The 14,491-nt window shown below is 44.9% G+C and overlaps 1 protein-coding gene across 4 annotated transcripts in view; it reads right to left on the bottom strand.

The window, feature by feature from the left end:
* LOC110536406 (tight junction protein 2) overlaps nucleotides 1-14,491 on the bottom strand; it is a 194,578-nt gene that overhangs the window by 12,190 nt on the left and 167,897 nt on the right. For all 4 annotated transcript variants that reach the window (XM_036936386.2, XM_090191180.1, XM_036936388.2 and 1 more), the window contains exons 14-17: nucleotides 10,560-10,744; nucleotides 1,843-1,938; nucleotides 1,179-1,258; nucleotides 558-768 (exon numbers count right to left, since the gene is read on the bottom strand). In XM_036936386.2, the coding sequence (XP_036792281.2) occupies nucleotides 558-768; nucleotides 1,179-1,258; nucleotides 1,843-1,938; nucleotides 10,560-10,744 (572 nt within the window). The remainder of the gene's footprint in view (nucleotides 1-557; nucleotides 769-1,178; nucleotides 1,259-1,842; nucleotides 1,939-10,559; nucleotides 10,745-14,491) is intronic.

Here is a 14,491-nt window from a genome sequence, read left to right as displayed (position 1 = left end):
GAGAGGAGGAGAGGAGGAGAAGGAGAGAGGGAGAGGAGGAGGAGAGAGGGAGAGAAGGAGAAGGAGAGGGGGATAAGGAGAGAAGGAGAAGGAGAGGGGGATAAGGAGAGGAGGAGAAGGAGAGGGGGAGAAGGAGAGAGGGAGAGGAGAGGAGGAGAAGGAGAGGGGGAGAAGGAGAGAGGGAGAGGAGAGGAGGAGAAGGAGAGAGGGGAGAGGAGGAGAAGGAGAGAGGGAGAGGGGGAGAAGGAGAGAGGGAGAGGGGGAGAGGAGAGGAGGAGAAGGAGAGAGGGAGAAGGAGAGAGGGAGAGGGGGAGAGGAGGAGGTGTAACGGCACAACAACAAAAATACACGGTACAACATATTATTCCTAATGCAGGAAAATAACTTTTATCTTGTGTGTGTGTGTATCTGTATCTGTGTGTGAGTGTACCTGTGTGTGAGTGTATGTGTGTGTGTGTGTGTGTTTGTATCTGTACCTAGTGTATCTGTGTGTGTGAGTGTATCTGTGTTTGTGAGTGTATCTGTGTGTGTGTAGTCGATTCATGTGTGTGTCTAACCAGAGAAGAGATGAGAACAGGTCTTCCTCAGTTTGACAGCTTGTTCGTATAGTTTGCGTGCCGAGCGGTTGGATCCAGGTATCACCCTCTGCCTCATGGCCTTAACTCCTGGTTTACTGTCTGGGTTGAAGAAGATGACGATGGGGTACCACTGGCTGTAGTTCAGTGTGTCCACTGCCTTGGGAGTCACATCCAGCAGGGCATGCTTGTCCTACAGGGGACGTGGTGGAGGACAATGAGTGACAGAAATGGAGAGAAAGAGATAGAGAAAGACACAGAGAGAGATTGAGAGAGTGACAGAGAGAGACAGAGTGCGAGACAGACAGAGAGACAGTGCGAGTGAGAGAGATAGAGATAGAGAGGCACAGAGAGAGGGAGAGAGAGAGACAGAGAAAGACACGCAGACAGAGAGAGAGAGAGAGAGAGAGAGATATGGAGAGAGAGAGAGAGAGAGAGAGAGATATGGAGTGAGAGATATGGAGAAAGAGAGAGAAAGAGAGAGATATGGAGAGATAGAAAGATATGGAGAGAGAGAGACAGAGAGAGAGATATGGAGAGAGAGAGAGAGAGAGAGAGAGAGAGAGAGAGAGAGAGAGAAATGGAGAGAGAGAGAACTCAAACCTGCTCGATGATCTGGCGGATGGTGTTGAGTCTCACTACTCCTGAGGATTTCTCTGAACCGGCATCTTTAGGCTCCGTTTCTGATGGTGGACAGAGACGAAGAGAGAGACGGACACAGAGAGACAGACACAGTGTTACTCATTCAATGAGTACTAGTGTGACTCAAAATCAGACAGACAAACTGACACACACACAGACAGACACAAACGCACGCATCCACACACACGTTTTGTTTTACCATTGTCGTGGGGACCAAAAACTAACTTGAACTCCGGAATCCCTAAAGGCTCGCAGACATCGCACCGAAAATGGATCTGGCGTTTGTCTGCCGATCGTTCATCGCAAAGTGTTTTAGGGACCACCTGCTGTAGCCGTCTGACTGCCAGCATTTTTCATGCGATTCTAAATGTAAATGTGGTGCGCACTCGGTTTTGAAAATGATGTTCAGAGGTGCTAAGTAGTTTCGGCCAGCAAATGCTATTGGTGTGTATGAGCCCAAACTCCTAACCCTAAACCTAACCCCTAACCCTAATTCTAACCATAACCCCTAAGCCTAAAATAAGTGTCCCCGCTTGTCTGAATTGTACTTGTTTTTACTATCCTTCTGAACCCGCCCCCCCCCCCCACCCCACACACACACACACACACTGTGTGAGGTCCTTACTGGCAATGATGAACAGGTCAGGCAGCTCGTTAGCAAGCTTGTCGTTGGCTGCATCAGCTATAGGTCCAAACAGAACCACAGGACGTCTGAAACCAGCTACAGTATAGTATATTAGAGAGAGAGAGAGAGAGATAGAGAGAGAGAGAGAGAGAGAGAGAGAGAGAGAGAGAGAGAGAGAGAGAGAGAGAGAGAGAGAGAGAGAGAGAGAGAGAGAAAACAAAGAACAACACAAAGAGTTATCTATCCAAAACGGAGATGTGTGGATAAATCACTTCTCCAATCTTTTTGGCCCTATAACAAAGAACAAACAGCAAAAATATATAAATTACAAATCTTGTAATCAACTATTTGGACACACTGGATTCTCCAATTACACTGAATGAACTACAGGAAAAAATACAAACCCTCCAACCCAAAAAGGCCTGTGGTGTTGATGGTATCCTACATGAAATTATAAAATATACAGACCACATATTCTAATTGGCTGTACTTAAACTCTTTAACATCATCCTTAGCTCTGTCATCTACCCCAATATTTGGAACCAAGGACAGGTAACCCCAATCCACAAAAGTGGCGACAGATTTGAATCGAATAACTACCGTGGGATATGTGTCAACAGCAACATTGGGAAAATCCTCTGCAATATCATTAATTGTCATTAACAGCAGACTTTAACATTTCCTCAGTGAAAACAATGTACTGAGCAAATGTCAAATTGGCTTTTTACCAAATTACCGTATGACAGACCACATATTCACCCTGCACACCCTAATTGACAAACAAACCAAAACAAAGGCAAAGTCTTCTCATGCTTTGTTGACTTCAAAAAAGCTTTTGACTGCTGTACAAATTGATGGAAATATAAAACAATATAAAACCCATGTACAGAACAAACAAAAAACACATTTCTTCCCACAGGGTCGTGGGGTGAGACAAGGATGCAGCTTAAGCCCCACCCTCTTCAACATATATATTTCTTCCCACAGGGTCGTGGGGTGAGACAAGGATGCAGCTTAAGCCCCACCCTCTTCAACATATATATTTCTTCCCACAGGGTCGTGGGGTGAGACAAGGATGCAGCTTAAGCCCCACCCTCTTCAACATATATATTTCTTCCCACAGGGTCGTGGGGTGAGACAAGGATGCAGCTTAAGCCCCACCCTCTTCAACATATATATTTCTTCCCACAGGGTCGTGGGGTGAGACAAGGATGCAGCTTAAGCCCCACCCTCTTCAACATATATATTTCTTCCCACAGGGTCGTGGGGTGAGACAAGGATGCAGCTTAAGCCCCACCCTCTTCAACATATATATTTCTTCCCACAGGGTCGTGGGGTGAGACAAGGATGCAGCTTAAGCCCCACCCTCTTCAACATATATATTTCTTCCCACAGGGTCGTGGGGTGAGACAAGGATGCAGCTTAAGCCCCACCCTCTTCAACATATATATTTCTTCCCACAGGGTCGTGGGGTGAGACAAGGATGCAGCTTAAGCCCCACCCTCTTCAACATATATATTTCTTCCCACAGGGTCGTGGGGTGAGACAAGGATGCAGCTTAAGCCCCACCCTCTTCAACATATATATTTCTTCCCACAGGGTCGTGGGGTGAGACAAGGATGCAGCTTAAGCCCCACCCTCTTCAACATATATATTTCTTCCCACAGGGTCGTGGGGTGAGACAGGAATGCAGCTTAAGCCCCACCCTCTTCAACATATATATTTCTTCCCACAGGGTCGTGGGGTGAGACAAGGATGCAGCTTAAGCCCCACCCTCTTCAACATATATATTTCTTCCCACAGGGTCGTGGGGTGAGACAAGGATGCAGCTTAAGCCCCACCCTCTTCAACATATATATTTCTTCCCACAGGGCCGTGGGGTGAGACAAGGATGCAGCTTAAGCCCCACCCTCTTCAACATATATATCAACAAATTGATGAGGGCACTAGAACAGTCTGCAGCACCCGGCCTCACCCTACTAGAACCTGAAGTCAAATGTCTACTGTTTGCTGATGATCCGGTGCTTCTGTCACCAACCAAGGAGGGCCTACAGCAGCACCTAGATATTCTGCACAGATTCTGTCAGACCTGGGCCCTGACAGTAAATCTCAGTAAGACAATAATAATGATGTTCCAAAAAAGGTCCAGTTGCCAGGACCACAAATTCCATCTAGACGCTGTTGCCCTAGAGCACACAAAAAACGATATATACTGTATCTCGGCCTAAACATCAGCGCCACAGGTAACTTCCACAAAGCTGTGAACGATCTGAGAGACAAGGCAAGAAGGGCATTCTATGCCATCAAAAGGAACATAAAATGCAACATACCAATTAGGATCTGGCAAAAAATACTTGAATCAGTTATAGAACCCATTGCCCTTTATGGTTGTGAGGTCTGGGATCCGCTCACCAACCAAGAATTCACAAAATGGGACAAACACCAAATTGAGACTCTGCATGCAGAATTCTGCAAACATATCCTCAGTGTACAACGTAGAACACCAAATAATGCACGCAGAGCAGAATTAGGCCGATACCCGCTAATTATCAAAATCCATTAAAGAGCGGTTAAATTCTACAACCACCTAAAAGGAAGTAATTCCCAAACCTTCCATAACAAAGCCATCACCTACAGAGAGATGAACCTGGAGAAGAGTCCCCTAAGCAAGCTGGTCCTGGGGCTCTGTTCACAAACACAAACACAAACACACCCCACAGAGCACCAGGACAGCAACACAATTAGACCCAACCAAATCATGAGAAAACAAAAAGATAATTACTTGACACATTGGAAAGAATTAACAAAAAAACAGAGCAAACTAGAATGCTATTTGGCCCTAAACAGAGAGTACACAGTGGCAGAATACCTGACCACTGTGACTGACCCAAAATTAGGGAAAGCTTTGACTATTTACAGACTCAGTGAGCATAGCCTTTCAAGAGAAGATAGGCTATGTACACACTGCCCACAAAATGAGGTGGAAACTGAGCTGCACTTCCTAACTTCCTAACTTCCTGCCAAATGTATGACCATATTAGAGACACATATTTCCCTCAGATTGCACAGACCCACAAAGAATTAGAAAACAAACCCAATTTTGATAAACTCTATTGGGTGAAATACCAGTGTGCCATCACAGCAGCAAGATTTGTGATCTGTTCCCACAAGAAAAGGTCAACCAGTGAAGAACAAACCCCGTTGTAAATACAACCCATAATTATGTTTATTTATTATCCCTTTAACTATTTGCACATCATTACAACAATGTATATAGACATAATATGACATTTTAAACTTCTGAGTATAATATTTAAGGTTAACTTTTTATTGTTTATTTCACTTTTGTTTATTCATTTCACTTGCTTTGGCAATGTAAACATGTTCCCATGCCAATAAAGCCTCTTGAATTGAAAGAGAGAGCGAGAGAGAGAGAGAGAGAGATGCTTTATACAGTCCCTCCTTGTAGTAGTACAGTGGTTCATCCTATTAAAGTTGCAGTGTACTGCAGCACAGCTTGCATGGTGCCGTAGAATTCTATGGCACGTTATTTAGGTGCCAACCACTGGTACCATTAATGTTAATTAGTGCTAGTTTGACCATTAGAGGGCATCTGTGCTGCAGTACGCTGCAACTTTAATAGGACGAACCACTGTATTACACAAGGAGTAGCTGTACTAGAGAATAAAAAATAAAAAATTGTAAGAACATAGTATATGAGACTGATTTGAAGAAATGTTGCTTAATTAATTAGATTAATATTATGGCATTTCTATTCCAAGAAAAACCTTCAGGGTTTCCGTTAGGATGGAAGGGAAAATATGGCGCTGTACAACGTGACGGTCGGGAGTATGCTACAGTACTTTTTTCAGTACAGTTGCGGGGACGTGGGACAACAGGGTTCAATTCCCCGACGGGGAAGAAGGAGTAGGCTGTCCTTGTAAATAAGAATTAGTTTTTTAACTGACTTGCCTAGTTAAATAAAGGTTACACTAAGAGCATAACATTTCTACACCATGTAGTCTAACCAATACCCAGACGGAGATTCAGTCAAAATAAAATTCTCATTGATTTATCAAGACCAGTCCCCATGCTTGTCTCAGAGCAGCGCGAAACGGTGCTAAAATTGTTGTAGGCTATTGCTTTCAATCCTATTGCTTCTAACTTCAATATGCTCTTTAAATAAATAAGACCTACACCACTTTTAACAGCACATTACTCAACACTAGTGAGACTCATGTCGCCTACAGTAGACCTACAGTATATCAGAAAATATGATGTGACTCTCAGCTAATAATTATAATATAGAGGATTGGAGGATTCTAAAATAAAACCAAAAGCCGCCTCATAGGTTTCCCCGTGGCGGCCGGCACGGTTATCTGTAGCAACGCATTTTGCATTGCGATGCGATGACTTAGACAGCTGCGCCACTGGGGAGGCCCCATCCACAAAGTATCAAAATACAGAGAGGTGTTGGTAAAGGTATATTGTCCTGCTAATAGCCCATAATGGGCTATTATAATACTGTACATGGTGTTCAGGTCAGGATAACCAAAACATTTCTTTATTAAAGACTATCAGAAAGAATGTAGGTACTTATTTATTTTGATCCAAAGCCATGAATGAGTGAGTCATTCAGCTTTATGTAGGTGCCGGGGCTATATGACTGTGCCATCAACTTGATTATATATAACGATATTTTGGAGGTTATTTATTTTTCAAAAAAACGAAAGTGAGCGATTGTAATCTGAATAAAGGCCAAAACTGAAATTTAAACCAATCACTGCCGGTTGTGATACAGCCAACCTAAGTAAGAGATACATTTGACGATATAATTCTCCCCCTACGCTCCTTCTAGGCAAGTCTATTGTCCAGCTACCTGCTAATAGCAATAATGGCGCTGTACAACGTGACTGTGTGTGTTTGAAAGAGCATTTTTCAGTAAGCAACAATTTGTTTCCCTTCATTAGACAACTTTGTTCCAACATATCTGTAATTCAGTGATATTTATTCCCAAAGTAATTTGAAAGAGTATTTTTATAATTATTTTATTAACGAAAGCATAAAGATGCCATTATTAGATACATTATTTTAGTCTGAACGTGCAGACTGGCACTAACAACAGCAGGAATGTTTCCCTAGTCAGCGCCATTATTAGTGCAATGCCCCTTAAAGTGTTGCTCTGTACTACCCAGTGTGGCGGGGTGGTCCACCCCCTCCCCTTCCTCCTCCTACCTTCCCCATGGGCTAACTCTGTTTTCTTTGCGGCACATCCCGTACCCCCTGCCCTCATGCCTTGAACCTCGCACGCTTTCAGTGGATACAGCTAGAGAACTACAAGGAAATCCCATTGTGCCCCACTCAGGAGCCATGACCAATATGACCAATATATATTGTCCTGCTAATGACAGGGTTAATAATAGATCTGTGAGAATATCCAACAGGCTTTTATATAATTCTAAATTAATAATAATAATAATCGCTTTGTTAAAAAATAACAATATTTTGGAGATTATTTTGTTTTTAAATAATATATAATGAGAGAGAAAAATACCATTCTTGAACATGGGGCGAGACATTGTTACTAATTTGTAAATAAAGCCAGTTTGTTATTTATAATTATTTATTTCTGTTTTTATAGGGAGAGAAACCAAAGATCTACAGTCATCTCATGGGTCTCCCAGTCGAGGCCAGCACAGGTATTGAACCAGCATCTGTAGAAACACAGCATGCACTGCTATGAAGTGTCTTAGACCGTTGCGCCACTCAGGCGCTGTACAACGTGACGGGTCAGGAGTGACCTACAGTAAGACCAAAATAATCCTAACAAAATAAAATGATAAAAACCTTAGTGTAACAACAGTTTTAGTAAGTAATACTGAAGTCGTGCACAATTATCAGTTTCTATTGAGGTTTATGTGGCCCATTCATTGTCAGTTAGAGACACAGTAGGACCCAAAAGCATAAACAGTGCTCTACCTCCCCCTTGTGGTGGTCTGGAGCAATGAAGTGGTGACGCAGGGTACCGTACTAAACCACAAATTACCTCTAAGTCCCACAGCATAATCACAAGCTTTTATTGGAGCAACCACTGTACAACCTCAAAACAACATGACTATTAGTGGGTCTATCATGCACAACGTTAGGGGTATACAAGTGTGTGGCTAGAGGGGCCAACAGTGTCTGATAGGTGAAACAATAGACCAGGCCCATTAAAGCTATGTCTCAGTCCTGTCTCAGTCCAGTCTCAGTCCAGTCTCAGTCCAGTCTCAGTCCAGTCTCAGTCCTGTCTCAGTCCTGTCTCAGTCCTGTCTCAGTCCTGTCTCAGTCCTGTCTCAGTCCTGTCTCAGTCCTGTCTCAGTCCTGTCAGCCATAGAACACCATTGTTTCTGTTTTGTCCGCTTGACTGAAACAACAGCAGAGAAAGAGCAACTGCTTTAATACATCCCTGGCCTTCGTTTCATAGATACACTCCTCCTCCTCTTCCTCCTGTTCTACCCTTCTGTCCAGTTATCTCCTTCTAATGTCACTTTCCATTCTCCTGTAACCTTGTCTTTCTCCTCTTTGGCGTTCCCTTCCATCTCCTCCTGTCAACTTTCTCTCTCCATCTTCCTTTTCCCCCTTCCTGTATCCTCTCCAGAACGGCGTAGCTCCTGTCTGACCCATTGACATGCCCTCTCTGAGGACCATTCTCCTCTCACCTCACCTCCCCCAATTCTCCCCTCCTCCTCCCCCCTCCCCCACCCCCCTCACCCTCCAACCTACTCGTTCTCCCCTGTGGTGTGTATTTCCTGTGTTTAGCGTGACAACCATCTTTCTCTCACTGTCCCCCCCCCCTTCCTGTGTGTGTGTTGTTTCCTGTCTGTTTCCCAATGCAGGCCTGCCTTTCAACTTCCCCCTCTCCTCTCCTTAATGATATACTTCTCCTCAACTTCCCCCTCTCCTCTCCTTAATGATATACTTCTCCTCAACTTCCCCCTCTCCTCTCCTTAATGATATACTTCTCCTCAACTTCCCCCTCAATGATATACTTCTCCTCAACTTCCCCCTCAATGATATACTTCTCCTCAACTTCCCCCTCAATGATATACTTCTCCTCAACTTCCCCCTCAATGATATACTTCTCCTCAACTTCCCCCTCTCCTCTCCTCAATGATATACTTCTCCTCAACTTCCCCCTCAATGATATACTTCTCCTCAACTTCCCCCTGTCCTCTCCTCAATGGTATACTTCTCCTCAACTTCCCCCTCAATGATATAATTCTCCTCAACTTCCCCCTCAATGATATACTTCTCCTCAACTTCCCCCTCAATGATATACTTCTCCTCAACTTCCCCCTCAATGATATACTTCTCCTCAACTTCCCCCTCTCCTCTCCTTAATGATATACTTCTCCTCAACTTCCCCTCAATTATATACTTCTCCTCAACTTCCCCCTCAATGATATACTTCTCCTCAACTTCCCCCTCAATGATATACTTCTCCTCAACTTCCCCCTCAATGATATACTTCTCCTCAACTTCCCCCTCAATGATATACTTCTCCTCAACTTCCCCCTCTCCTCTCCTCAATGATATACTTCTCCTCAACTTCCCCTCAATTATATACTTCTCCTCAACTTCCCCTCAATGATATACTTCTCCTCAACTTCCCCTCAATTATATAATTCTCCTCAACTTCCCCCTCAATGATATACTTCTCCTCAACTTCCCCCTCAATGATATACTTCTCCTCAACTTCCCCCTCAATTATATAATCCTCCTCAACTTCCCCCTCTCCTCACCTCAATGATATACTTCTCCTCAACTTCCCCCTCTCCTCTCCTCAATGATATACTTCTCCTCAATGATATACTTCTCCTCAACTTCCCCCTCAATGATATACTTCTCCTCAACTTCCCCCTCAATGATATACTTCTCCTCAACTTCCCCCTCTCCTCTCCTCAATGATATACTTCTCCTCAATGATATACTTCTCCTCAACTTCCCCCTCTCCTCTCCTCAATGATATACTTCCCCTCAACTTCCCCTCAATGACATACTTCTCCTCAATGATATACTTCTCCTCAACTTCCCCTCAATGATATACTTCTCCTCAACTTCCCCTCAATGATATACTTCTCCTCAATGATATACTTCTCCTCAACTTCCCCTCAATGATATACTTCTCCTCAACTTCCCCCTCAATGATATACTTCTCCTCAACTTCCCCCTCAATGATATACTTCTCCTCAACTTCCCCCTCTCCTCACCTTAATGATATACTTCTCCTCAACTTCCCCCTCTCCTCTCCTCAATGATATACTTCTCCTCAATGATATACTTCTCCTCAACTTCCCCCTCTCCTCTCCTCAATGATATACTTCTCCTCAACTTCCCCCTCTCCTCACCTCACTGATATACTTCTCCTCAACTTCCCCCTGTCCTCTCCTCAAAGGTATACTTCTCCTCAACTTCCCCCTCTCCTCTCTTCAATGATATACTTACCCTCAACTTTCCCTACACCTCTCTCGCTCTTCTCCCCCTCTTTTCCCTCTCTTCTCCCTCACTTCTCTCCTCCCTGTGTCTTCTCCCTCCCTTCTCCCTCTCCTTTCCCTTCTCCTCTCTCCCACCTCCCCCTCTATTCTCCCCTCCCCTCTCCCCTCTCTTCTCTCCCTCTCTCCTCTCCCCTCTCAACTCTTATTTCTTGTGTCGTTTCCCTAGAATGTCAGACCCACCCTCTCGGAGCACGACTCTCTCGTAAGCGGGGAAGCGTGTGGCGACGGGCGTAGCGCTGACGTCCTCTCTGCTCTTCCTCAGCTCCTTTCTCTTGGCTGCCCTTTGACCCCTCAGACGCCAGAAGTCAGCCCGGTCCGTCCCAGCGGCCTTATGGGAGTTCTGGACGCTCGCCATCTGGTCAGCCCTGGGAGGGAGGGAGAGGGAGGGGGAAAGAGAGAGAGACCGACAGACAAAGAGAGAGTATGACCATATTAGAGACACATATTTCCCTCAGATTACACAGATCCACAAAGAACTGATAGATAAGATATCCAATTTTGTTAAACTCCCTACTATCTACTATCTACTGGGTGAAATTCCACAGTGTGCCATCACAGCAGCAAGATGTGTGACCTGTTGCCTCAAGAAAAGGGCAACCAGTGAAGAACAAACACCATATTTATGTTTATTTATTTTCCCTTTTGTACTTGAACCATTTGCACATCATTACAACACTGTATATAGACATTATGACATTTGAAATGTCTTTATTATTTTGATTGTTTATTTCACTTTTGTTTATTATCCATTTTACTTGCTTTGGCAACGTAAACAGCTGTTTCCCATACCAATAAAGCCCCTTGAATTGAACTGAGAGAGAGAGGGCATGAAAGACACAGGGAGAGTTTGAGACACTTGGTGAGACGGGGCAGAACAGAACAGAAAGTGATGAGAGATGAGGAGTGGTCAAGAGAAAGAAATTGTGAGGGAAGATGAGGAGGGAGATGAGGAGATGAGGAGGGATGAGGAGGCAGGATGGTGAGAGGGAGAGAATGACGGAATGAGGAGACAGGATGGTGAGAGGGGGAGGAGAGACGAAGGGGATGAGGAGACAGGATGGTGAGAGGGGGAGGATAGAAGAAGGGGATGAGGAGACATGATGGTGAGAGGGAGAGGATAGAAGAAGGGGATGAGGAGACATGATGGTGAGAGGGAGAGAAGGAGGGGATGAGGAGACAGGATGATGAGAGGGGGAGAAGGAGGGAAGAGGGGGATGATGAGAAGGAGGGAAGAGGGGGATGAGGAGACAGGATGATGAGAGGGAGAGGAGGAGGGAAGAAGGGGATGAGGAGACAGGATGATGAGAGGGAGAGAAGGAGGGAAGAGGGGGATGATGAGAAGGAGGGAAGAGGGGAATGAGGAGACAGGATGATGAGAGGGAGAGGAGGAGGGAAGAAGGGGATGAGGAGACAGGATGATGAGAGGGAGAGAAAGAGGGAAGAGGGGGTGAGGAGACAGGATGGTGAGAGGGAGAGAGGGAGGGGATGAGGAGACAGGATGATGAGGGAGAGAAGGAGGGGATGAGGAGACAGGATGGTGAGAGGGAGAGAAGGAGGGGATGAGGAGACAGGATGGTGAGAGGGAGAGAAGGAGGGGATGAGGAGACAGGATGGTGAGAGGGAGAGAAGGAGGGGATGAGGAGACAGGATGGTGAGAGGGAGAGAAGGAGGGAAGAGGGGGATGAGGAGACAGGATGATGAGAGGGAGAGAAGGAGGGGATGAGGAGGCAGGATGATGAGAGGGAGAGAAGGAGGGAAGAGGGGGTGAGAAGACAGGATGAGAGGGAGAGAAGGAGGGGATGAGGAGGCAGGATGGTGAGAGGGAGAGAAGGAGAGAAGGCGGGAAGAAGGGGATGAGGAGACAGGATGGTGAGAGGGAGAGAAGAAGGGAAGAGGGGGGATGAGGAGACAGGATGGTGAGAGGGAGAGAAGGAGGGAAGGAGGGGATGAGGAGGCAGGATGGTGAGAGGGAGAGAATGACGGAATGAGGAGACAGAATGGTGAGGGAGAGAAGGAGGGAAGAGGGGGATGAGGAGACAGGATGATGAGAGGGAGAGGGCAGTATGCTAGAGTTATAAGAGAGTAAGTTGGTGTGGGAGATGAAGACAGATGAACCAAGACAGGTGTGTTTACAATACAAATAGATGTTTCAGTTTGTGTGTGTGTGTGTGTAGTGTGTGTGTGTGTATGTGTAGTGTGTGTGTGTGTAGTGTGTGTGTGTGTGTAGTGTGTGTGTGTGTGTGTGTGTGTGTGTGTGTGTGTGTGTGTGTGTGTGTAGTGTGTGTGTGTGTAGTGTGTGTGTGTGTGTGTGTGTGTGTGTGTGTGTGTGTATGTGTAGTGTGTGTGTGTGTAGTGTGTGTGTGTGTGTAGTGTGTGTGTGTGTGTGTGTGTGTGTGTGTGTGTGTGTGTGTGTGTGTGTGTGTGTGTGTGTGTGTGTAGTGTGTGTGTGTGTGTGTGTGTGTGTGTAGGGATCAAAGTTGAGAGACAGTGTGTGATCGAGGAGTCTGTAAGACAGAGAGAAGAGTGTCACGGAGCCCTCTGGAACTGTCATCACAGACACCAGTCCCCTATTCCCACTGATTGTATGTGTATATCTGTGCCCTTCTGTTCACCACGGTGCTGTTGATTATTGTTACAAGGTCCGTTGGTACTGTGAGGACCTGTGCTGTGTGTTTTGGGAATTCGTGCCCTTGTGGATTGTGCAGATGATTACGGGTTTGTTAGGGTTACTACCCTGTGTTTTGTTACGTGTTTGTTAGGGTTACTACCCTGTGTTTTGTTATGTGTTTGTTAGGGTTACTACCCTGTGTTTGTTACGTGTTTGTTAGGGTTACTACCCTGTGTTTTGTTACGTGTTTGTTAGGGTTACTACCCTGTGTTTTGTTACGTGTTTGTTAGGGTTACTACCCTGTGTTTGTTACGTGTTTGTTAGGGTTACTACCCTTGTTTTGTTACGTGTTTGTTAGGGTTACTACCCTGTGTTTTGTTACGTGTTTGTTAGGGTTACTACCCTGTGTTTTGTTACGTGTTTGTTAGGGTTACTACCCTGTGTTTTGTTACGTGTTTGTTAGGGTTACTACCCTGTGTTTTGTTACGTGTTTGTTAGGGTTACTACCCTGTGTGTTGTTACGTGTTTGTTAGGGTTACTACCCTGTGTTTTGTTATGTGTTTGTTAGGGTTACTACCCTGTGTTGTTACGGGTTTGTTAGGGTTACTACCCTGTGTTTTGTTACGTGTTTGTTAGGGTTACTACCCTGTGTTTTGTTACGTGTTTGTTAGGGTTACTACCCTGTGTTTTGTTACGTGTTTGTTAGGGTTACTACCCTTGTTTTGTTACGTGTTTGTTAGGGTTACTACCCTGTGTTTTGTTACGTGTTTGTTAGGGTTACTACCCTGTGTTTTGTTACGTGTTTGTTAGGGTTACTACCCTGTGTTTTGTTACGTGTTTGTTAGGGTTACTACCCTGTGTTTTGTTACGTGTTTGTTAGGGTTACTACCCTTGTTTTGTTACGTGTTTGTTAGGGTTACTACCCTGTGTTTTGTTACGTGTTTGTTAGGGTTACTACCCTGTGTTTTGTTACGTGTTTGTTAGGGTTACTACCCTTGTTTTGTTACGTGTTTGTTAGGGTTACTACCCTGTGTTTTGTTACGTGTTTGTTAGGGTTACTACCCTGTGTTTTGTTATGTGTTTGTTAGGGTTTCTACCCTGTGTTTTGTTATGTGTTTGTTAGGGTTACTACCCTGTGTTTGTTACGTGTTTGTTAGGGTTACTACCCTGTGTTTTGTTGTGTGTTTGTTAGGGTTACTACCCTGTGTTTTGTTATGTGTTTGTTAGGGTTACTACCCTGTGTTTTGTTGTGTGTTTGTTAGGGGTTACTACCCTGTGTTTTGTTACGTGTTTGTTAGGGGTTACTACCCTGTGTTTTGTTACGTGTTTGTTAGGGTTACTACCCTGTGTTTTGTTACGTGTTTGTTTGGTCTTAGTCCCCGTGCCTTTACACGGCACGCCGTAATTGAGGTACAGTTTTTAAAAAACGATTACACATTCCTGCATCTGTCTACCGAATCTCTTCATACCAACGTCACAGAGAGAGATGGTACTGATGTGACTG

The sequence above is a fragment of the Oncorhynchus mykiss genome, chromosome 11 (genome assembly GCF_057628025.1).
Source record: "Oncorhynchus mykiss isolate SJ-2025 chromosome 11, ASM5762802v1, whole genome shotgun sequence".
Taxonomy (NCBI): Eukaryota; Metazoa; Chordata; class Actinopteri; order Salmoniformes; family Salmonidae; genus Oncorhynchus; species Oncorhynchus mykiss.
Note: the sequence above shows the minus strand (reverse complement) of the source record. Positions and strands in the feature narration are given on the sequence as shown.